Source organism: Coregonus clupeaformis, unplaced genomic scaffold, assembly GCF_020615455.1.
Source record: "Coregonus clupeaformis isolate EN_2021a unplaced genomic scaffold, ASM2061545v1 scaf0112, whole genome shotgun sequence".
Classification (NCBI taxonomy): Eukaryota; Metazoa; Chordata; class Actinopteri; order Salmoniformes; family Salmonidae; genus Coregonus; species Coregonus clupeaformis.
In genome coordinates, this window is record NW_025533567.1 from 269,922 (window position 1) to 294,482 (window position 24,561).

A 24,561-nucleotide genomic window follows, 5' to 3' on the forward strand; every position below is an offset into this window, starting at 1 on the left:
GATGGTTTTGATGGTTGCCGGTTCTGCTGTTCCATTTTAAGGTGTTGTATATCGCTGCACTCCCAACCTCTCACAGTTTCAAACCGCAGTGAGTTTCCAATGTGAGAGCGATATGGTGTAAAGAGCTGAAGGCAAAGTGTCCCTTGGGTGCTGTTCCAGGATCAGCTTGACTTACTCACATTCTAACTGAAACGATTTAAATCACACTACAGAACTGAGCCTGGATCTGTGCACAGGGGTCACTTGATTCCAATAAAATTAACTGAGCCCATAAAAGCAGAGAGAGGGTCATAGGCGGTGTGACTCTCTGAGTTTATGGAGGTGCATGACCTCACTTGACTCCTGACCCTTGTTCCATTCTCTCGACAACCTTTTCACCCGATGAATGCTCACCCGGGGTCCTACTCACTCTACTCGATTGGTCAATCGATATGGCTTTTTACTTACTTCTCTATGCTTATAAACTCTCTTTTTCCGTAGAGCTCTTGTCAGATTCAGAAGGTGAGAGAACAAATAGATTGTTTTCCGTTTGCATCGTTAATAATTCCCCTAAATTCTCAATAATAGTAATGATGAGTACAGTGTTACCAACTGGTTTGAAGTTTGAATTTGACGACTGAGGAAATAACTCATTAACCGTTTAGTTTTTACCTCAATTTTGAAAAGAAAGGAAATGTTCATCCAAGTTAGAGAGAGAAGAGAGAGAAGTTTTGTGTGTGTGAGAGAGAGCACCTGCAGGTCAGGTTTTCATAACTGCTCAGTAGACGCTCATCTTTCAGATTACAGTAAAGATACTGTAGCTAATGTGTTCCCTCGCTGTGTTTCTCTCTCTTTCTTCCTGAAACAGAATTGCCTGATGATGGTAAGACAAACAAATACTTAAGCTTGTATTTGTCTCTCTGCTGACACAAAACAATGCAATCCTTTTTTGAAAAGGAGGGAGCACGTAAAGGAACAGGAGCAAGCAGTCATGCTTTGATAATATCACAACATTAAAGAGCTATATTTACTTTTGTCAAAGTGGGAGATGACTAGTGGAAAGGGATGGATAAACATGTCTTCATATGTGTTTTTAGTTCCTTGTTCATTCCCTGGAGGGCTTACCTTACTGCTGTTAGAGGCCCTCTTCTGGTTTTGACTAGACGCTTGGATACTGACCCTCAGTTAAATACAAGACTGATGTCATGTGACATGATTTCTCATGATCACCCATTATAATAGCGGAGACATTTCAGGGAGTGGAAACATTTGCTGCAGCACTTTTCTCTGTCTTTGGGAAAAGCTGTTGCTAAATGTGGATACAAGAAGTCTCAATAAGTCACAGGGTGAACAAAGGCAAGCTTTACCTCTGACCTTTGATGTTGCTGCCTAGTAGACAAAATATAAATAAATTAATGGATGAAAGAACAACAAGATAGAGGGATTTATAAACAAAGGTTAGATGCTTTGGTCTAATGTTTGTTCTACTGTCTCTATTTGTCTGTTTACTGATGTTGTTGTGTCTATGATGTCTGATGAGCAGTCATCCATGACATTGTTCTAACCCCTGACATCTATGACCTCTTCCTATTTTTAGAGACTGTCCCAGGGGGGCAGTCCGAGCTGACCGGACTATTTGTAGAGAGGCCAGAGAGCACTACAGTAATCAAAGGTGAGACCCCGGCCCTCTTCCCCCTCTCTGAGACATACTGTAGCACTCTGAAGTTTGGATTGACACTCACATACGGATCATACATAAGAATCCTAACAACACCAGTATCTAGAGGTTAGAATTGCTGACTGTTGATGTAAATTGTGGGTGGCAGGGAAGAACGTCACCTTTGTGGCTAAAGTGGACTCATCTGACCTGCTGAGGAAGCCCAACATGAAATGGCTGAAAGGGAAGTGGCTGGACCTGGGTAGCAAGGCCGGCAAGCATGTGCAGTTTAAAGAGGCCTATGACAGGAACTCAAAGGTGTGTGTGTATCACTGTTTTCACATTCTCTCAAATCTGCACAAGTGAAAGTCTACTGTACATCTGTGTTACTCTTTTGTGTGTGTACCGTGTTTACCGTGTGTGTGTGTGTGCACCGTGTGTGTGCGTGTATATATTGTAAGGGTGTATGTCTTCCTCTCTCACCATCTCAACCAGGTCTACACATATGAGATGAGCATCATAAAAGTAGTGGAAGGAGATGCAGGTGGCTACCGCTGTGAGGTCACCTCCAAAGACAAGTGTGACAGCTGTACATTTGAAGTCACAGTGGAAGGTGGGTCCCTCCCAGGCCATCATTGTCAGCCATTTAGTTAGTGTATCTGTCACTTAACCTGTGGTCAGTGAGTGTGTCAGTAAGTCATTCAATATTTGATACAGTATGTATAATGATGTGGCAGGTAGATGTTATTCAGTGTCAGTACTCAGTCCATTATTCATCCAGATTTTTCAACTGTCTGTCAGTTAGTCCAGTGCTCCTATCACCGTTCCCTCTCTCTGTCATGTTTCAGCCGTACAAGAGGAGCAGCCCGCCAACATCCTGGATGCCTTCAAGCGATCGTGAGTGTCACTGTCAGGGTGGTTCCATTCAACATATCATCTGTCATTCTCTCCCACCTCACATATGTTGGTTATTCTCTCTATCTTTGCCTCTGGGCATCTGTCCCTCTCTGTGAGTATATATTCCCCTGACTGTCTTTCTGGCTCCCATATCTGTGTTTGTAGGTGTCTATGGTGTCTGTGTGTTTTGGCTTCACTATATGTCTGTCATTGTACTATACATCTGCCTTTTCTTTATGTCTTTATCTGTACATTCATGTCTATTTGTGTATCTGTCACTTACTGGTGTGTATCTGTCACTTACTGGTGTGTCTCTGTGACTTACTGGTGTGTCTCTGTGACTTACTGGTGTGTCTCTGTGACTTACTGGTGTGTCTCTGTGACTTACTGGTGTGTCTCTGTGACTTACTGGTGTGTCTCTGTGACTTACTGTTGTGTCTCTGTGACTTACTGGTGTGTCTCTGTGACTTACTGGTGTGTCTCTGTGACTAACCTGTATGTTTGTTTGTGTGTCAGTTGTACATTATGTGACCATGTGTTTCTATTTCTGTGTCTGTTCAGTATGTATATCCCTGTATGTCTGTATCTCTGTATTCGGGTGTCTTCTCTTCCCTGTCTCCAAAGACTTGTGTTTCAGTATGTGTGCAGCAGCTCTGTCTCTCGCTGTAAAGCTGTAGAAAATCCCTCTGTGTTTGTTGGCATGGTGCTGCCGCCAGTCAGTTCGCTCTAGTCACTGTTTCAAATATGATTTCCTCTCCTAATCAGACAAAAATACAAAAAGCAAGGGTAAGAAAGGAAACACAACGTGCAAAGGACCATTTCATATTGTGTTTTTGTGTTTATTTTGTGAATTTCGGTAAAAAAATTTTTTACAAAAATTAAAAGATATGAAAAAAGAGATGAGATACAAGCGTGAATTAAAGCTTGAAAACCCAAGATGCCAAATAACCTTCCACACCACAAAGGTTGTGGATGGGTTAGTGTTGACCTTGCCACAGTATGTGGCGGTCTTTGCGTTCCAACTCCCACTGTCAGTAAGTATGGAGAATCCAGTCATTGCGATTCATCCGTGTGTACCCCCATCCTCCTCCTCAGCGATTCCGCATCTGGCCTTGCTGCCTCTCTGTTATAAGGCAGCCTTGTCCTAAGCTTCTTCCAGAACCTGAATCCATTGTGTGTGTTCAGAATCCATTCTTTGGGATTATCTTCGTGTGCTTCCATATTCCCACCTTTGGAATTCTTCATCTGTCCACTGTGTGTGTTCAGATCTGAAATAGCCCTTGCTTCCCCTCATGTGTTCTTTGTCATGTGAGGCTATTTCTGGTACTGTATGTCTGTCTGAGTGTGGCCCTTTGAAAAGGCCTCAAGTGGAACTAGTGGCATACATTAGAGATGCAATCATGAGGTGTCATATGTGTGGATCTTTATGTGAGTGTAAGAAAAGTGCTGTGTGGGTGTGTATCAGCAGTACCTGTGTGTTCCACCTGTGTGTGTGTGTGTTATGTGTACATTTACACAGTATCTACTGTGTATATATGTGTCAATGTACAGCCTTGTACATGTACAGTGTATCGGTGTGTGGGTTACATTCAGTATTGACCTCTATTTGTTACTGTGTGTTCAAATGTGTGTGTGTGTGTACACTAGTATGCTGGTTTTTATGTCCCATTGAATTTAGGCGGGTAAAGTGTCAGTATGCACTTATTCATCCCACTATGCTCTATATGCTCACTCATTACCATCCTGTTTTGTGTTATCAGAGGCATAAAAGGCGCCAAAAAAGGGTAAGCCATGGCTACAGACACTGTGCAATACTGTGCGATCACAGTGTACTGTCTGTATATTTGTGTGTATATGGGAATTCCGTCCCTGTTGTTATGACTTTTATATCAATACTATATCGTTGATGTGTCTTTACGTCAGAGAAAGTGAATGTGTGTGTGTGTGTGTGTGTTCGTCTTTGCACAGTACAGTGTAGTACCATCTGTCCACATCCATATTTTTTGTAAACAAACAATGATTCACCACTATAGCATTGAAATAGCACAGATATTCATTGTTGATTGATCATAAGTAAAACCTTAATATACAACATGTATATTTGTATGTACAGTATACTGTATATTATTTTTTAAATGAACGACTCCTCTAACCTGACCTGACCTAACACTGTAGGAAACCTAATTCTCCCACTCGTACCCTTTCTTGTCCCCAGGGGAGATGCAGGAGAGGATGCAGGTGACCTGGACTTCAGTGCCCTCCTCAAAAAAAGGTAGGAGTGGAGTTAACTCCATTACGAGCAATCACACATACTCTCACACTCTCACACAATCAATCTCCTCTCCCCCTCTCTTTCAGGGAAAAAAAGGCGAGGGACGAGCCCAAAGAGGAAGTGGATGTGTGGGAGATCCTGAAGGATGCTAAACCATGTGACTATGAGAAGATCGCCTTTGACTACGGCATCACAGACCTCAGGGGCCTGCTCAAGAGACTGAAGAAGATGAAGAAGGTGGAACCCAAGAAGAGTGACGGTGAGGGGAGAGAAAGAGGGAGGGAGGGGGGAGAGAGAGATACTGGAGGAGGAAGTAGGCAAGCCGTGGGCATTTATACTTGAGAGTGTTTGGGAAAGGGAATGCAGTACTATAGTGAATGCCCGAGGGGCTCTATAAGGGAAGTAGTCTGGTGTATTGTGTTGCTGGGGTTATTCTGGTTGTTGTGTCTGGTGTGTAAAGGCTGGAGACATAACAGTGGTTCTTTCCCGTCACTCAGCCTTCCTGAAGAAGCTAGAGCAGTGTTACTCCGTGGACAAGGGCAAGAGGACCCAGATGCATGTTGAGCTCCATGACCCCAACACTCAGGTCAAATGGCTGAAGAACGGAGTGGAGATCAAACCCTCCGCCAAGTGAGACAGGCTGCTTTGTGTGTGTGTGTGTGTGTGTGTGTGAACATGCGTGATTGTCAGTATATTTGACTATATGAGCGTGAGTCATTCATTTGTCGATGGGTTGAGTGAGCGACACTCGATCACTAGTGTCTCTGTCTGTCCTCTCTGTTTTCTGCCAGTGTCTCTCTCTGCCCTGTCTGTCTGTCATGTCAGGTATGTGTTTGAGTGCGTGGGCAACAAACGGACACTCACCATCAACAAGTGCAACCTGTCTGACGATGCAGCCTATGAGTGTGTGGTGGGAGAGGAGAAGAGCTTCACGGAAGTCTTTGTCAAAGGTAAACACTCAGCATCTTGACATGAGGGGAGGGAGTTGTTCCCTGCTTAGTTCAGTGTCTTTGAGTGTGTAGTGTCTGTCAACATTTACTGTGAATGCAGTATATGTGTAAATGTTTGTATGTGTGTATTAATGTCTATGAACAGTATGTCTGTACAACATTGTCGTCCTGTATTTGTTGTCCAGTTTGTAGCGTGTCTTATGCGTGTTCTGTGTGTCTCGTTGATTTTGGGTAGAGGGGCAAAGATGCATTTGCTCTCAATCATCATGTGCTTTGCTCTCTCTCTGTGCCCACTCATTTCATCCTGTTTTTGCATTATCAGACCCTACAGCAACGGGTAAGCTTTCACCACACAGACACCATTCCAGTGCGACCACCACAGTGTACTGTATGTTGTTGTGGTTATTTAGACGTCCCTGTTGCTTCTGTCAGTGTTTATATCAATGCCGTACATGTTGATGTATCTTAACGTGAGAGAAGGTGTACGTGTGTGTAGCGGATGGCAGCTAGTGGAAGCTAGCTTAGCATCGATCACACTGTTCAGTCACCTTCCGGAGACCTGAAGTACTGTCGCCCCCCCCGCACCAAAAAGCATCCAGGGCTTTTGTGGTATAGCGGTTCTGGCGGAAACTTCTGAGTACGTTGTTGTGTTGTTGTTGTGAGCATGGTACTGTATGGAATCCCGCGGCGGACGGTACATGTTACAGTGGTGCCGTGACTCAGATCCCAGAGTTGATGTCTATCATCTGCTGAGGTTGCTGCGGAAAAGAAGGAGGTCAGAGGGAGGTGCATGTAGAGGATGGTAGCTAACGGATGCTAGCTTAGCATCACACATTGACACAATGATGATGATGTCACCTTCCCGGAGACCTGAGGTAGTGTCTCCCCCGTACCACAACAGCTCAGTTTTCTGTTTCTATAGCAGTATTAACGGAGACTATGGAGTACATTGTGTTGTTGTGAAACATGGTATCGAATCCTGGAGCGGACTGGTACATGTTACATGTGCGTGTCTTTGTGTTAGCTCAGCATACAGTGCTGTGCCATGAAATGTTCAGCTTCATCATTCTTCCACTTCTTCTGCCTTATTCTTCTGCTTACTTTGGTGTTGAGTTTTCCTGTAAGTGTGGTTGTGTGTGTTTGTGTGTGTGTGTGTGTGTGTGTGTGTGTGTGTGTGTGTGTGTGTGTGTGTGTGTGTGTGTGTGTGTGTGTAACTGCCCCCTGGTGTTTGTATGAGGTGTATGAGTTGTGTTGACGTCTGTGTCTCCACAGAGCCCCCGGTCACCATCACCAAGCTGCTGGACGACGTGCACGTAGTGGTGGGAGAGAAGGTGGAGTTTGAGTGTGAGGTGTCAGAGGAAGGAGCCAACGTCAAATGGTGAGGGACTCATACTAATACCCTTTTTAGTCAAATGACTAAGTAACTAATCAATCAATCTATCTATCTATCAATCTCTGTTACAGCTGTGGCATTTGTGTGTGTATGTGTCTCTCACAACTGTTAAACACTATTTCTATGTCTGTGTGTGTTTCACCCATTCTCAGGATGAAAGATGGAGTTGAGCTGACCAAGGATGGGAAGTACAGGATAAAGAAGGATGGGAAGAAACACACTCTGGTCATCAGTGAAGCAACCATAGAGGACATCGGAATGTACTATGTTTACACTAACGGGGGAGAATCCAAAGGAGAACTGGAAGTGGAAGGTACCACTTTCAGATATCATACAGTATACTAAAAAAGTTAATTTTTTATTAACTTCATTTTCGGAAGAGTCCGAAATGCTTTCTCTCTCTGCTTTCTTTTCTGTCTCTTTCTGCTTTCTTTTCTGTCTCTTTCTGTTTTCTTTTCTGTCTCTTTCTGCTTTATTTTCTGTATCTTTCCCTCTCCTTCCCTTCATCTCTGCCCCTGGTGCTCAGCCAAGGAGCTGGAGGTTCTGCAGAGTATAGCTGACCTGTCGGTGAAGGCGTGTGAACAGGCCGTGTTCAAGTGTGAGGTGTCTGATGAGAAGGTGGTGGGCAAGTGGTTCAAGGACGGTGTGGAGGTCAAACCCGGCAACCGCATCAAGATGTCACACATCGGAAGGTATGGCGTCACATTGCTGGGGCTTTGGGGGGTCATTGAGTTTAAATAACTTCAGACAGGCTTGAACATCCTCAAATTCTCCTTCTCCATGGGACCTTGTCAGTACAGTACATATTCTATTTTTGACTTGATTTTGCATTATGGAGCATGTTGCAAGGGTAACTGTGCTTTGCATAATTGTGGGTCACTGCGAGTGTCTGTTGTCTCCTTGGTAACATTGGGTTGCCGTTTGTTCTCCAGGATCCACAAGCTGACGATTGATGACGTGAAGCCGCAGGACGAAGGAAACTACACCTTTGTCCCTGAAGGATACGCACTCTCCCTCTCCGCTAAACTCAACTTCATTGGTGAGAGAGAGAGAGAGAGAGACTCTCCTAAGTTTTACTGAGTACAATGAAGCAGAGCCTACATTTAAATGATACTGATTCATGTGTTTTCCCTGTTTCCCTCAGAAATCAAGATTGACTATGTTCCACGCCAAGGTAGGTGTGGCTATTGTCTCCTATCATCCGTTGGCGTTACCTATTTATTACACTGTATTTAATACTGTGATAATCACCCAGGACCACCCGTCCCTCACTGACATTCCTCCGCCCCTCACAGACCCTCCCAAAATTCACCTGGACACCAGTAGCACGGGCAGCAAGAACACTATTGTTGTGGTGGCTGGCAACAAGCTCCGCCTTGATGTGGAGATCACAGGAGAGCCTGTCCCCACCGTGTGTTGGATGAAAGGAGACACTGTGAGGATCTAGTATTTCTGTTACATCCTCCTCACACACACACATCAAACCCCTGCCCCAGCATGCCTCTCTAAGGAAGGGGGGCATCAAAGGCAGGGTGTCACTCACATTAACCAACCATTAGACCATGCAAGACTCTGAGAGAAAGATGAAATAGTGTGTCCAGGTTACACCCAGTAGCTGAATCACCAGACAGTGTCAGTCCAGTAGTCTAAGTGCCCTCCCTGTTCCTGTCTCTAGGTGATATCGGAGGCGGAGGGCAGAGTGAGGGTGGAGACCAGGACCACTCTGAGCAGCTTTGTCATTGAGGGGGCGGAGAGGCCAGACGAGGGCCGGTACTCCATCATAGTGACCAACCCAGCCGGAGAGGACAGGGCTGAGCTCACCATCAAGATCGTTGGTCAGTGGTACTCTCTCTCTCCTCTCTCCCCTCTCTCTTTCCAGTCTACTACTCTCCCCTCTTCACTTCTGTCCCCTTGCCTTTCCTGCTCTCCTCTTTCCCCCACATCTCCCTGCTCTCTCCTTTTTCTCTCTCTATAATTTGTTCTCCCCTTCTTATGCAATAGAGGTAAACATATATTTAAAAAACAATTCAGTAAGAGTGATTCAATAATAGATGTGACATTAATTGACATTAAGTTAGAACCCATTCTGAGCTGGTGAGAACATAGCCACCCCTATGTCCTGTCCTGACTGTTTCTCCTGTCCCCTCCAGATGTGCCTAACCCTCCAGAGAACGTCAAGTGTATGGGAGTTGGCGAGGACACAGCCACCATTACATGGGATCCCCCCAAATTTGATGGGGGTTCGCCCGTCAAAGGTGCACCTTTCCTATTTTTACATCTATCTATTAAGCTATCAATCTCTCTTTCCTCATGGTTATCAGCTATCTGTTAATCTCTCTCATTACATTGGTAAAATCTAATGATGTCGTTCTGTGATGATGTCGCTCTATGATTATGTAATGTCGCTCTGTGATGTCACTCTGATGATGTCAGACTGTAATGATGTAATGTTGCTCTGTGATGATGTCACTCGCAGGCTACCTGATGGAGAGGAAGAAGCAGGGTTCCTCCAGGTGGACCAAGCTGAACTTTGAGGTGTTTGAGTCAACCACGTACGAGGCTAAGAAGATGATTGAGGGTGTTTTTTATGAGATGAGGGTGTTTGCTGTCAATGGGATCGGCATCTCCCAGCCCAGCGGCAACTCCAAGCCCTTCATGCCCATCGGTGGGTAGACACTTATTACTAGAGCAGTGGAGAGGAGCCTTTCAATCTCCTGATACTCTACTTATACAGTTTACCTCTGTCTTCCTCTCCTTTTATCTATTCTCTCTCTGCCTCTGTCTCTCAGCCCCTACCAGTGAGCCCACTCGTCTGACGGTGGAGGATGTGACAGACAGCACCTGTGCCCTGAAGTGGCGTCCACCAGAGAGGGTTGGAGCAGGGGGCGTTGACGGGTACATAATCGAGTGGTGCAAAGAAGGAGGTGAAGGAGGATTTTGGGGTTGCAGAATAATATTATAATTTCTTCTAATTCACTAATCTCTCCCATAAAATTCCTCTGTAGAATTCCTATAAAACTCTATAGATAAACCATCTCATTTCTAAGTGGATGATAATGAATGCTCTTCTGCTATTGGTCCATCCCTTAGAGGATAACTGGGTGGTGGCCAATAAGGAGCCAGTGGACAAGAACACGTACCGTGTGAAGGGGCTGCCAACAGGAGAGAAGCTCTTGTTCAGAGTGGTGGCTATGAATATCGCTGGACGCAGCCCCCCCTGCACCTTGAAACAGTCTGTCACCATCAGAGAGATCATGGGTCAGACTCACACGCTTGCATGGACGCACGCACACACACACTTCTCCATAGACCTCTGACACACACAGTAAACACACCCACTTCCATTACTTCTATGTTGACATTCCTCTCTGTCTCCCTCCATGTCTCAGAGTACCCAAAGATCCGCCTGCCTCGCCAGCTAAGAACCAAGTTCATCAGGAAAGTGGGCGAGAAGATCAACTTGGTCATCCCCTTCCAGGTCTGAGAACAGCCAGCACCACACAGTAGTAACCTTCCCCGGGCTAGAGACAGGGCTGACTTCATGTTAGCTGGGTCTCAGTGTGTGAAAAGAAGAGCAAACATTGTCCTGTAATGCCAAAACTAAACAGTCAGAAAATGAGATATTCTTGCCAGTCAACACCTTTCTCTCTTTTGGGTGTTCCTCCTCCACTTCTCCTGTAGCAGCGTCTCACTCTTTAATTCAGTAAATATTTTTCCCCCCAGGGGAAGCCTCGCCCCGTGGTCAACTGGTTGAAAGACGGTGAGCCCCTGGAGAATAAATCGGTGGGCATCCGCACCAGTGACTTTGACACCATCCTGTTCATCCGCTCGGCAGAAAGGGACCACTCTGGGAAGTACACCCTGTCTGTCCAGATAGACAACATGCAGGACAAGGCTGACATACACATCCAGGTCGTAGGTCAGTCACTGGCACCAACATCATTGGGGATCTGGTCAAAAGTAGTGCACTATATAGGGAATAGGGTTCCATTTGGGATGCAAGCTATATATAACTGTATGTCTCCGCTCACCCTTCAGTGACTATACCTAGTATGTTTTACTACTTATTACAGTCAAATATGGAGCCAGTATGATGCAATGACTTAAATCTAGGATGACACCCCAGAGTTTAATTTGATGATAATTCCTCATTTAATCCTCGGAGGGGATCTAAGACTCCAAAGGAGGGTGGGAATCATCAAAGAGGCTGATTAGTCTCTTCCTCTCCTCTTCTCAATCCTTCCCTCCTGCCCTGACTGCCACCGTACCGTCGCTTTGCTCCCTCCCTCCCCTCTTTCCCCTCGTTCCTGCTCCTCTTAGCACCCGTGTGAGGGTCAGGGTGCTGTGTGGCTGGGTGGGGAGATTATGCGGTGGGGTTCCGTTGGGATTATTGGTGTGTAGACTGGGAGTAGGGTGGGATTAGGGGCCTTGGTCTCCTTTCCCCTGCTGGGAGGTGAGCTAATGAGAGGGCCAGCCTCTTCAGATCAGCCCCCACACACGTTTAGTCACAGCAGCAGCAGCACGGCAGAGACCAGGATTAATGACAAACATCCTGGAGTACTGACGTACATGAGACACACTCCACATGCTCCATTTTCGCTGTCTGTTTGTCTGTTAAAAGAGATCTCTCTCTCTCTCTGACACACAGATGTACTTCCTCCTTCCTACTTTTTCCTCCTTTCCTCTCCCTCTCTCCCTATCTCCCTCTCGCTCTCGCTCTCCCCCCCTCCCCACACACAGACAAGCCAGGTCCTCCTATAAATGTGATGGTAACAGATGTGTGGGGCTTCAACGCTGCTCTGGAGTGGAAGCCCCCCAAAGACACAGGCAACACTGATATCACCGGCTACACCATCCAGAAGGCTGACAAGAAGACCCAGGTCTCCAACTCCCTCCTCTGTCTTTCCTCATCTCTCTCTATAGCTCTCTCTTTCTATACTGTGTATCCACCTCACCTCTCCTTCTCTGCCCTCACTTCCCTCATCCTCTGTTCTCAAACATCTGCCTCTATATATCCACATCTCCTCTCCTTCTTTTTCAACCTCTCTACTTCTCTGTAAACATCTTCCTTTTTCTCTCTCTCCCTCCCTCCCTCTCCCTCTCCCTCTCCTTCTCTCTCTGGTCAGGGTTGGTTCACGGTGTATGAGCACAACCGCCGGCCCAGCTGCACAGTGTCTGACCTTGTCATGGGGAACGAGTACTCCTTCCGTGTGTTCAGTGAGAACATCTGTGGCCTGAGCGATGAGGTGGCCTTCAGCAAGAACACTGCCATCATAGGAAAAACAGGTAATACACTACAATGCTACACCATACTATAGCCCCTGTGCATGCTCACGCAAACACGCGCTCACAATCGCTGCGCAAATGTAGCCTGTCATTACAGCCATAAACAGTGATACACTTTCAAAATGCAAGATATAGAAATAAACTGTGTTTTACACCAGCATTTTGAGATGAAGGTCATTCATAGCTAATAGCAGCCAATATCAACTAGGGATATCATGTCACTTCTCTGGAGTCCAGAGCAAGCAGGATCATATGGCCTACCTGTATGTATCGGAGGTTGCAGGATCGGATGGAAACCATGGTTAGGGTAAGCACAAGCCTATAGTATGTCAATCTACAATCTACTATCCCCCATAGTACAAAAGTTCACCTATTCTATTGGTCAACTTGGCCTTCTGTGTGAGAAAGAAATATTCCAAACTTAGTCTGGGACAGTTGTGGGATGCGATAGATCCCAAATTAATACAACCACTAGCATCAGAAAACGTTTTAAAAGCAATGAGGCTGATGCAACAGATCAGAACGTTTAGTTTAAAATGTTGATAAACTATTAGGCTATTTCTTCACATTATAAGCGCAGCAATGTGCACATGACAGTAGGCTATAAGCGCAAATGTTCCAAAATGCAATCAATTAGCAGGAAAACACCATTCTCAAAAGTAACCGCAAATGAGATTATGCATGTAATGCTTTATTATAAAGGTGCATTTTTATGGTGAAAATTATCTTCTCCAAACTTGAAACTCACGCGCCCCCTATGTATGCCAGTTAGACTCTACACTGGTTGTAAAGTGGATTAATGTGCTTAATTTTAATAAGTTATTTGGCCACTTTAGTTGTATGATACAAACCTTATCAAAACATATAAGCCTATGGGCTAGGCTACATGAGGTGTTAATTTTTAAAAGTTGCATGCGTTTCTTGCCTTACTGCACACAACCTGGGCATCATTCACAAGTATATATCACAAGTGAATATTAAAATTATCAATTAAATCGCCAGGTAGCCTATTGTTCTGGCAAATATGTGTTCGTAGCAGATTGCTAAACTTTATTTTATGTGGATGATTTAAACGTACTATGCTTTTGCCAGGCAAAACCAGAGACATTTTAACAAGTGCTTTCTGGTCACTAATCTGGATATACACCCACCTTTGTGTGTCAATGCTGATGACTGGTCATTGGTCAACAGTAAAGACGCGCAACTTTTTGGTTCTGAAGCATAGATAAGATGTTTTTGAGACAACAATTTGGTGCAATACCGTAGGCCTATGTTAGTAACCATTTTGAAATATAAAATTACAAATGGTATGTAGCTGATTTAAAATATGTGTGATTTTTTTTTTTTCACATTCAGTTTCAAACTCGTGACCCCCCAAAACCTTCTCGCGACCCCCCGGGGTTTCGGGACCCCCAGTTTGAGAACCACTGTACTACACTACACTACACCATACTATACCAAATGTAGTATGTAGTTATAATAGGGTAACATGATATACCATGTGGTCCTCTGTAGCTCAGTTGATAAAGCTAAAGCATGCCGCTTGTAATGCCAGGATAGTGGGTTCGATTCCTGGGACCCCCCAAACGTAAAATGTATGCACGGATGACTGTAAGTCCCTTTGGATAAAAGCACCTGCTAAATGGCATTTATTATTATTATTATTATTATTATTATTATTATTATTATTATTATTATTATATAGCCTGCTAAACACAGCCATCACAGTCCCCATCCATATCCACCCCCCTCCCTCAGATCTGGAGTACAACAAACCAGCCTTCAAAGAGAAGGACATGAGAGGCTCCCCCAAGTTTACAGCTCCCCTAGTGGACAGGTGTGTCGTTGCAGGCTACAGTACTGCCATCAGCTGTGCTGTCCGGGCCTACCCTAAGGTGAGGATGTGTGCGGGGGGGTGTTTAAGTGTGTTTGTAATTAGGTGTGTGTTGGGAGAGCGAGAACTAAAAGCTGTTTGAAGGTGCGTTTGTGTGTCACAAGCTATGTTTCCATTAACTTGTCCAGTGATTTTTTTTGACATTTTGAAAGTTTGCATAGAAAATAGATGCGACAATTGCCTGCTAGGGTGCGTTTCCATTTAACTATCTTGTGTCGATAAAATGTTAGGTGTGACGTAATGATGTCACACCTAAAATACAAATGTAGTGGTTGAAATGTTTCCATTACCCATTTAGGCAAATTTCACATTAATAAATTGGCAACAGCCTGAATGCCCTCCCACCTATCTGTTTCATGTTTCAGGTAGCCCGCGACTAATACAGTGCATTCGGAACGTATTCAGACCCCTTCACTTTTTTCCACATTTTGTTACATTACAGCCTTATTCTAAAATTGATTAAATTGTTTCTTCCCCTCCTCAATCTACACACAATACCCCATAATGACAAAGCAAAAACAGGTTTTTAGACATTTTTAAACATTTATTAAAAATAAAAAACGGAAATATCACATTTACAGAAGTATTCAGACCCTTTACTCAGTACTTTGTTGAAGCACCTTTGGCAGTGATTACAGCCTCGAATCTTCTAGGGTATGACGCTACAAGCTTGGCACACCTGTATTTGGGGAGTTTCTCCCATTCTTCTCTGCAGATCCTTTCAAGCTCTGTCAGGTTGAATGGGGAGCGTCGCTGCACAGCTATATTCAGGTCTCTCCAAAGATGTTCGATCGGGTTCAAGTCCGGGATCTGGCTTGGCCACTCAAGGACATTGAGAGATTTGTCCCGAAGCCACTCCTGCGTAGTCTTGGCTGTGTGCTTAGGGTCGTTGTCCTGTTGGAAGGTGAACCTTCGCCCCAGTCTGAGGTCCTGAGTGCTCTGGAGCAGGTTTTCATCAAGGATCTCTCTGTACTTTGCTCCGTTCATCTTTCCCTCGATCCTGACTTGTCTCCCAGTCCCTGCCGCTGAAAAACATCCCCACAGCATGATGCTGCCACCACCATGCTTCACCGTAGGGATGGTGCCAGGTTTCCTCCAGACGTGACGCTTGGCATTCAGGCCAAAGAGTTCAATCTTGGTTTCATCAGACCAGATAATCTTGTTTCTCATGGTCTGAGAGTCCTTTAGGTGCCTTTTGGCAAACCCCAAGCGGGCAGTCATGTGTCTTTTACTGAGGAGTTGCTTCCTTCTGGCCACTCTACCATAAAGGCCTGATTGGTGGAGTGCTGCAGAGATGGTTGTCCTTCTGGAAGGTTCTCCCATCTCCACAGAGGAACTCTGGAGCTCTGTCAGAGTGACCATCGGGTTCTTGGTCACCTCCCTGACCAAGTCCCTTCTCCCCCGATTGCTCAGTTTGGCCGGGCGGCCAGCTCTAGGAAGAGTCTTGGTGGTTCCAAACTTCTTCCATTTAAGAATGATGGAGGCCACTGTGTTCTTGGGGACCTTCAATGCTGCAGAAATGTTTTGGTACCCTTCCACAGATCTGTGCCTCGACACAATCCTGTCTCGGAGCTCTACGGACAATTCCATCGACCTCATGGCTTGGTTTTTGCTCTGACATGCACTGTCAACTGTGGGACCTTATATAGACAGGTGTGTGCCTTTACAAATTATGTCCAATCAATTGAATTTACCACAGGTGGACTCCAATCAAGTTGTAGTGTGGTGGGTGATTTGAAGGAGTCAGGCGCAGGAGGGTAAATCACAGAATACAGAGTTTATTCCGGAATACAGAGTTACGCAGGATAGCGTCAAACAGTCCAGTGCGCAAAACAGGCGCACTGGAGCAAAACAGGCACACAGGGAAAATATACCCCGGCAATACAAAACACACGAAGCTCAACCAACCTTCTCTCTCCTCACATGAATCAATCACCCACAAGGACAAGGGGGCAGAGGGAACACTTATACACATACTAATGAGGGGATATGAACCAGGTGTGTGTAATAGACAAGACAAAACAAATGGAATGATGAGATGAGATGTGGCTAGAAGGCCGGTGATTACGAACGCCGAAGCCTGCCCGAACAAGGAGAAGAAGTCGTGACGTGGAAACATCTCAAGGATGACCAATGGAAACAGGATGCACCTGAGCTCATTTTCGAGTCTCATAGCAAAGAGTCTGAATACTTATGTAAATAAGGTTTTTCAGTTTTTTCTAAAAACCTGTTTTCGCTTTGTCATTATGGGGTATTGTGTGTACATTGATGAGGATTATTATTTTTTTAAATCAATTTTAGAATAAGGCTGTAACGTAACAAAATGTGTAAGAAGTAAAGGGGTCTGAATACTTTCCGAAGGCACTGTATTTGCCATATTCTAATAATTATCATATGCCAACGTATTGCCATGGTCCGTGCCATGGTGAAACTTGCACTCCTGTAGATCTGAAATAATTGGATGGTGAAACTTGCCAGAAAAGCAAGGCTAAGCAATTCAGGAATTCCTGAAAGTCAGGACAATCCATGTGTTGCAAATAAACATTATTTTTGTACACTGAACAAAAATATAAACACAACTGAGCTGCAGTTCATATAAGGAAATCAGTCAATTGAAATGAATTCATTATGCCCTAATCTATGGATTTCACATGACTGGGAATACAGATATGCATCAGATACCTTAAAAAAAAAAAGTAGGGGCGTGGTTCAGAAAACCAATCAGTATCTGGTGTGACCACCATTTACCTCATGCAGTGCGACACATCTCATTCACATAGAGTTGATCAGGCTGTTGATTTTGGCCTGTGGAATGTTGTCCCACTCCTCTTCAATGGCTGTGTGAAGTTGCTGGTTTTTGGCGGGAAGTGGAACACGCTGTTGTACACGTCGATCCAGAGCATCCCAAACATGCTCAATGGGTGACATGTCTGGGGAGTATGCAGGCCATGGAAGAACTTAAACATTTTCACACTTCCAGGAATTGTGTACAGATCCTTGCGACATGGGGTCGTGCATTATCATGCTGAAACTTGAGGTGATGGCGGTGGATGAATGGCACGACAATGGGCCTCAGGATCTCATCCCGGTATCTCTTTGCATTCAAATTGCCATCGATAAAATGCAGTTGTGTTTGTTGTCCGTAGCTTATGCCTGCCCATACAATAACCCCACCGCCACCATGGGGCACTCTGTTCACAACGTTGACATCAGCTCGCCCACACGACACCATACACGCTGTCTGCCATCTGCCCGGTACAGTTGAAACCGGGATTCATCCGTGAATAGCACTCGAAGGTGAGCATTTGCCCACTGAACTCGGTTACGACGCCGAACTGCAGGCAGGTCAAGACCCTGGTGTGGACGACGAGCACGCAGATGAGCTTCCCTAAGACAGTTTCTGACAGTTTGTGCAGAAATTCTTCGGTTGTACAAACCCACAGTTTCATCAGCTGTTCGGGTGGCTGGTCTCAGACTATCCCGCAGGGGAAGAAGCCTGATGTGGATGTCCTGGGCTGGTCTAAAACAACTTTGGAGGCAGCTTATGGTAGAGAAATTAACATTCCATTTTCTGCCAACAGCTCTGGTGGACATTCCTGCAGTCAGCATGCCACTTGCACACTCCCTCAAAACTTGAGACATCTGTGGCATTGTGTTGTGACAAAACTGCACATTTTTTAGTGTCCTTTTATTGTCCCAAGCACAAGGTCCACCTGTGTAATGATCATGCTGTTTAATCAGCTTCTTGATATACCACACCTGTCAGCTGGATGGATTATCTTGGCAAATGAGAAATGCTCACTAACAGGGATGTAAACAAATCTGTGCACTAAATATGAGCTAAATAAGCTTTTTGTGCATATGGAAAATTTCTGGGATCTTTTATTTCAGATCATGAAACATGGGACCAACACTTTACACGTTGCATTTATATTTTTGTTCAGTGTAGTTGAAAAAATGTATATTGTAAGCAGTATACATATAATTAAATGTGGAGTGGAGCTTTATAGTTACACTATGACATCATGTGCCCCGCGTTCCTTCAAAATGATTCGGCAATCATCATTTATTAAAAAAACACAGTATCCATCGTCATTTGTCGCAATAAAGAATGTTTAAAAAAATGAAAAATCCACCCGTCAAATGGATAGAACTGTTGTCGATCTTTAGAAAATGTCTCCTATATCTGCCGTTTCCATTACACACGACATTGCTTTTGTCTAATAAACCGGGGTCAATGGAAAATTGCCTAATGAGTGGGTGATTATATTTCAAGGCCAAATGTTGCCCCAATTAAATTCCCTCCCTCCTCTCTTAACCCCCCCTCTTCCCCCTCTCTTCACCTCAGGCTAAGATTGTGTGGATGAAGAATAAGATGATCATTGGGGAGGATCCTAAATTCTTGATGCAGAACAACCAGGGGGTGTTGACCCTGAACATCAGGAAGCCCGGCCAGTTTGACGGGGGCAAGTACTCCTGTAAGGCCATCAACGACCTGGGGGAGGACGAGGTGGAGTGCAGGCTGGAAGTCCGAGGTACTGACACACACACACTGTCATGCATGCACAGATAGATGTGCACAAACACACACACACACTACAACTCCTATCATGCTCAGCCTGAGACATACTTTTATTGGCAGTCAATAGTTGTCTAACTAATCATCAGTTATCATCAGTTAAACCCATTATTACAAAGCTGGTCATGTATTCACGATCTATGACTTATGATTATCGCTTGTTGGGAACACTGATAGTATGTCGTTTTTCCTAACAAGATTAAATGTAGAGATTGTGCGTGTATATGCAGGCAGTTGTACAGAATACAAATCATCTTATTATACTGAACAAAAATATAAACACAACCATTTACTGAGTTACACTTCATAGAAGGAAATCAGTCAATTGAAATAAATTCATTAGGCCCTAATCGATGGGTTTCACATGATTGGGCAGGAGCGCAGCCTTGGGTGGGCCTGGAAGGGCATAGGCCCACCCACTTGGGTGCCAGGTCCACCCACTGGGGAGCCAGGCCCAGCCAATCAGAATGAGTTTTTCCCCACAAAAGGCCTTTTTACAGACAGAAATACTCCTCAGCCCCCCCCCCCCCAATTGCACACTCCCTCAAAACATCTGTGGCATTGTGTTGTAACTAAACTGCACATTTTTGAGTGGCCTTTTATTGTCTCCAGCACAAGGTGCACCTGTGTAATGATCATGCTGTTTAATCAGCTTCTTGATATGCCACACCTGTCCAGGTGGATGGATTATCTTGACAAAGGAGAAATGCTTACTAACAGGGATGTAAACAAATGTGTGCACAAAATATGAGAGAAATAGGCTTTTTGTGCATATGGAACATTTATGGAATCTTTTATTTCAGCTCATGAAAAATGGGACCAACACTGAGAGAGAGAGAGAGAGAGAGAGAGAGAGAGAGAGAGAGAGAGAGAGAGAGAGAGAGAGAGAGAGAGAGAGAGAGAGAGAGAGAGAGAGAGAGAGAGAGAGAGAGAGAGAGAGAGAGAGAGAGAGAGAGAGAGAGAGAGAGAGAGAGAGAGAGAGAGAGAGAGAGAGAGAGAGAGAGAGAGAGAGAGAGAGAGAGAGAGAGAGAGAGAGAGAGAGAGAGAGAGAGAGAGAGAGAGAGAGAGAGAGAGAGAGAGAGAGAGAGAGAGATTAAAGGAGGATAATCCCCCTCTAGCCTCTCTTTCATGGTGAGTTTCTCTCTCTGCCCTCCCCAGTCTTACAGGAGAAGAAAGGAGACGAGGAGAAGAAATGAGTGACCGAGGGAAACACCAGAGGATACAGTTCTGCAGGAATCATAATGGATTATGTATAACAGGATAGACGTGAATAAATATGATTACAATAAAAAAACTGGTGAGGTTTTCTAAATATGCTCTCCCTCTTTCTCTCTTTCTTCCGCTCTCTATCCCTCTCTTTCTCACATCCTCACCAGTGGCATGTCAAATACCATATCGGTAATAACTGAATGAATTATGATAATAACAGACCACTACATCGAGACAAGCTAATTGAGAGTAGTAATAGAGTACCTTAATAATAGCTGAATATGACAGCGCAGAGATGGATTCTTCTTATCTGTGACATGAACCTGTCAGTGCAACACACATAAAACAGTCATTTACCAAAGCATTGTCAGTGCTGTGTGTGAGGTTCCGGGCGGGTTTTATCACTGCTGGTGGGATTTATGATTGTAATGCTGCTAGTGAAAGCATTGCAGTGTGACTGGCTGACTGTTTGTGTGTGTGTACACCTACAGTGAGGGAAAAAGGTATTTGATCCCCTGCTGATTTTGTACATTTGCCCACTGACAAAGAAATGATCAGTCTATAATTTTTATGGTAGGTTTATTTGAACAGTGAGAGACAGAATAACAACAACAAAAAATCCAGAAAAACGCATGTCAAATGTTATAAATTGATTTGCATTTTAATGAGGGAAATAAGTATTTGACCCCCTCTCAATCAGAAAGATTTCTGGCTCCCAGGTGTCTTTTATACAGGTAACGAGCTGAGATTAGGAGCACACTCTTAAAGGGAGTGCTCCTAATCTCAGCTTGTTACCTGTATAAAAGACACCTGTCCACAGAAGCAATCAATCAATCAGATTCCAAACTCTCCACCATGGCCAAGACCAAAGAGCTCTCCAAGGATGTCAGGGACAAGATTGTAGACCTACACAAGGCTGGAATGGGCTACAAGGCCAAGCAGCTTGGTGAGAAGGTGACAACAGTTTTGCAAATGGAAGAAACACAAAATAACTGTCAATCTCCCTCGGCCTGGGGCTCCATGCAAGATCTCACCTCGTGGAGTTGCAATGATCATGAGAACGGTGAGGAATCAGCCCAGAACTACACGGGAGGATCTTGTCAATGATCTCAAGGCAGCTGGGACCATAGTCACCAAGAAAACAATTGGTAACACACTACGCCGTGAAGGACTGAAATCCTGCAGCGCCCGCAAGGTCCCCCTGCTCAAGAAAGCACATATACAGGCCCGTCTGAAGTTTGCCAATGAACATCTGAATGATTCAGAGGAAAACTGGGTGAAAGTGTTGTGGTCAGATGAGACCAAAATCAAGCTCTTTGGCATCAACTCAACTCGCCGTGTTTGGAGGAGGAGGAATGCTGCCTATGACCCCAAGAACACCATCCCCACCGTCAAACATGGAGGTGGAAACATTATGTTTTGGGGGTGTTTTTCTGCTAAAGGGACAGGACAACTTCACCGCATCAAAGGGACGATGGACGGGGCCATGTACCGTCAAATCTTGGGTGAGAACCTCCTTCCCTCAGCCAGGGCATTGAAAATGGGTCGTGGATAGGTACTCCAGCATGACAATGACCCAAAACACACGGCCAAGGCAACAAAGGAGTGGCTCAAGAAGAAGCACATTAAGGTCCTGGAGTGGCCTAGCCAGTCTCCAGACCTTAATCCCATAGCAAATCTGTGGAGGGAGCTGAAGGTTAGAGTTGCCAAACGTCAGCCTCGAACCCTTAATGACTTGGAGAAGATCTGCAAAGAGGAGTGGAACAAAATCCCTCCTGAGATGTGCTAAATGGCATATTATGTGTGCAAACCTGGTGGCCAACTACAAGAAACGTCTGACCTCTGTGATTGCCAACAAGGGTTTTGCCCCCAAGTTCTAAGTTATGTTTTGCAGAGGGGTCAAATATTTATTTCCCTCATAAAAAAATAGGTATGGGGAGTGGAGGGTAGGTATGGGGAGTGGAGGGTGGGTTTTTGGGAGTGGAGAGTAGGTATGGGGAGTGGGGGGTGGGTATGGGGAGTGGAGGGTGGGTATGGGGAGTGGAGGGTAGGGTAGGTATGGGGAGTGGAGGGTGGGTATTAGGTATGGGGAGTGGTGGGTAGGTATGGGGAGTGGAGGATGGGTATTAGGTATGGGGGAGTGGAGTGGAGGGTAGGTATGGGGAGTGGAGGGTGGGTATGGGGAGTGGATGGGTAGGTATGGTGAGTGGATGGGTAGGTATGGGGAGTGGAGGGTAGGTATGAGGAGTGGAGAGTGGGTATGGGGAGTGGAGGGTGGGTATGGGGAGTGGAGGGTGGGTATTAGGTATGAGGAGTGGTGGGGATTACGTATGGGGAGTGAAGGGTAGGTATGGGGAGTGGAGGGTAGGTATGGGGAGTGGAGGGTAGGTATGGGGAGTGGAGGCTAGGTATGGGGAGTGGAGGCTAGGTATGGGGAGTGGAGGGTAGGTATGGGGAGTGGTGGGTATGGGGAGTGGAGGGGGGGTGGGTATTAGGTATGGGGAATGGAGGGTGGGTATTAGGTATGGGGAGTGGAGTGTGAGTATGGGGAGTGGAGTGGAGTAGAGGTATGGGGAGTGGAGTGTGAGTATGGGGAGTGGAGTAGAGGTATGGGGAGTGGAGGGTGGGTGGGTATTAGGTATGGGGAGTGGAGGGTGGATATTAGGTATGGGGAGTGGAGGGTGGGTATTAGGTATGGGGAGTGGAGGGTGGGTATTAGGTATGGGGAGTGGAGGGTGGGTATTAGGTATGGGGAGTGGAGGGTGGGTATTAGGTATGGGGAGTGGAGGGTGGGTATTAGGTATGGGGAGTGGAGGGTGGATATTAGGTATGGGGAGTGGAGGGTGGGTATTAGGTATGGGGAGTGGAGGGTGGGTATTAGGTATGGGGAGTGGAGGGTGGGTATTAGGTATGGGGAGTGGAAGGAAGAGGCTCTCAGACCAAAGCCTCTCAGCACTGAGCTGGATACACAGGCTGGGTGGAGGGGATCACTGCTCAGCCATGTGTGTCCAGCATAATATATCTTAAGAATTACTACTTACTTACAACCAAACTCACACTCAAACACATACACACACTCACACATACACACACGGATTAGGGTCTCATTAGCATAACACACTGGAGACTAATTAACGCACCCATCAACACTGCCCTAATTAGCTCTCCCACGTCATTACTGAGCAAACGAATTACCGCTAATTTACACACCCGCAAAACAAACAGCACCGTCTCCGTTGGGAAAGACCGCCGTGCGCGCCTTGCACACTAAATTAGATCCTTGTACGCACCACAACCAACCAGGCCCATGGCGGAGCATGCTATTCATCCGTCTGACAACCACAAGATTTACAAAAGATACAAGTGGAGAGAACGCTGAGAGAATTTGATCAAGTGGGCTGAGTTGTGAGGACTAGGACTATGCAGAGTCATGGCTTTGGGCCTATCTATGTTTAACATGCTTTCGCTGCAATATTCTGGGAGGGATTTAAATATGTATTTGACTAGTCCAGAATAAAGCGTGGGTTGGGGACAACTTCAGGGCTGAGTTGGCCATTGGATTGACTGACTGCGGCCTGTAGGCCTATGGGTTACCTCTAGAGGGAGTGAGAGTATAGTGACTTAACCACTGAGGGACCCTAATACTTACCAGCCCATACAGGATCCTTTGATTGACAGGTCATTAACTACTTTATTAACCGTAGCATCAGGCCAAGCTTTCATAGACTCCTTTGAAAGACTCCACTCCGCAAGGTTTTTTTTCTGAAGAAGATACAGTACATTAGTCACGGCCTACACTTTATATAGACCGCTGTACTTAGGTATGGCCTACATAAGGGTCCACATTTATTGAAAGTGAAAGAACTCAAATGTTTTGCCATTGGTTTCATGTAGGAGGTCAGTTTGCACACTTCATTAGTTGACATTTTAAAGGCAGAGGGAAACCCTGTGGCCTTTGTTAAGTAGGACATGGTTGTTTTGTAGTAGCTTGGCTTACAGTAGAACATTTAACTTTCAAACTAGCTCCACTGTATGCTCCGTCAAAGTTCATGTGTGATTCTAAATAGCTGTCCTTTGTTTTTAAAATGTTTCTATTTATGAAATAAGCGTTTTAAGCGTTCCTGATTTAAAGCACAGAGCTGCTATGAAAATGTGATCTGAAAAGTTTAGGGAAACAACTCCTCGTGAACACAAACAAAGGAGACGTAACATGGAACCAATGCTCCATCTGAGCTTTCTTACCATTTCACGCTCTCAGAAGTCACTGTTGCTAAGCAATCAAACTAATTGTACCTGCTGGGACGACATTTACACGCTTTCACATATTTTAATAATTTTTAAATAAAAAATCTAGGTCTCTCGCTCTATCTCACACACACAGACACATTGTGGTTTTTTGGGAACTTTAAAAAAAGTGGCTCTGAGGAGAAATAATGCATTTTGTT

At 45.2% G+C, this 24,561-nt stretch overlaps 1 protein-coding gene across 28 annotated transcripts in view; it reads left to right on the top strand.

Moving 5' to 3' along the window:
• LOC121568909 (myosin-binding protein C, fast-type-like) overlaps positions 1–20,533 on the top strand; it is a 45,932-nt gene extending 25,399 nt beyond the window's left edge. For 8 of the 28 annotated variants that reach the window (XM_045213447.1, XM_045213452.1, XM_045213449.1 and 5 more), the window contains 29 exons: positions 481–501; positions 848–862; positions 1,577–1,651; positions 1,806–1,954; positions 2,132–2,249; positions 2,485–2,533; positions 4,294–4,317; positions 4,749–4,805; positions 4,892–5,064; positions 5,303–5,435; positions 5,631–5,755; positions 7,028–7,133; positions 7,301–7,461; positions 7,675–7,840; positions 8,081–8,187; positions 8,293–8,322; positions 8,444–8,583; positions 8,824–8,983; positions 9,299–9,403; positions 9,625–9,813; positions 9,938–10,072; positions 10,239–10,406; positions 10,538–10,626; positions 10,872–11,067; positions 11,889–12,028; positions 12,275–12,434; positions 14,193–14,329; positions 18,677–18,863; positions 20,066–20,532. In XM_045213447.1, the coding sequence (XP_045069382.1) occupies positions 481–501; positions 848–862; positions 1,577–1,651; positions 1,806–1,954; positions 2,132–2,249; positions 2,485–2,533; positions 4,294–4,317; positions 4,749–4,805; positions 4,892–5,064; positions 5,303–5,435; positions 5,631–5,755; positions 7,028–7,133; positions 7,301–7,461; positions 7,675–7,840; positions 8,081–8,187; positions 8,293–8,322; positions 8,444–8,583; positions 8,824–8,983; positions 9,299–9,403; positions 9,625–9,813; positions 9,938–10,072; positions 10,239–10,406; positions 10,538–10,626; positions 10,872–11,067; positions 11,889–12,028; positions 12,275–12,434; positions 14,193–14,329; positions 18,677–18,863; positions 20,066–20,103 (3,353 nt within the window). In that variant the 3' untranslated portion in view covers positions 20,104–20,532. Of the gene's footprint in view, positions 1–480; positions 502–847; positions 863–1,576; positions 1,652–1,805; positions 1,955–2,131; positions 2,250–2,484; positions 2,534–4,293; positions 4,318–4,748; positions 4,806–4,891; positions 5,065–5,302; positions 5,436–5,630; positions 5,756–7,027; positions 7,134–7,300; positions 7,462–7,674; positions 7,841–8,080; positions 8,188–8,292; positions 8,323–8,443; positions 8,584–8,823; positions 8,984–9,298; positions 9,404–9,624; positions 9,814–9,937; positions 10,073–10,238; positions 10,407–10,537; positions 10,627–10,871; positions 11,068–11,888; positions 12,029–12,274; positions 12,435–14,192; positions 14,330–18,676; positions 18,864–20,065 lie in introns of all 28 variants that reach the window. The other 20 variants (XM_045213441.1, XM_041879380.2, XM_045213440.1 and 17 more) reach the window with 10 other exon arrangements.
• Positions 20,534–24,561: the final 4,028 nt, after the last annotated feature.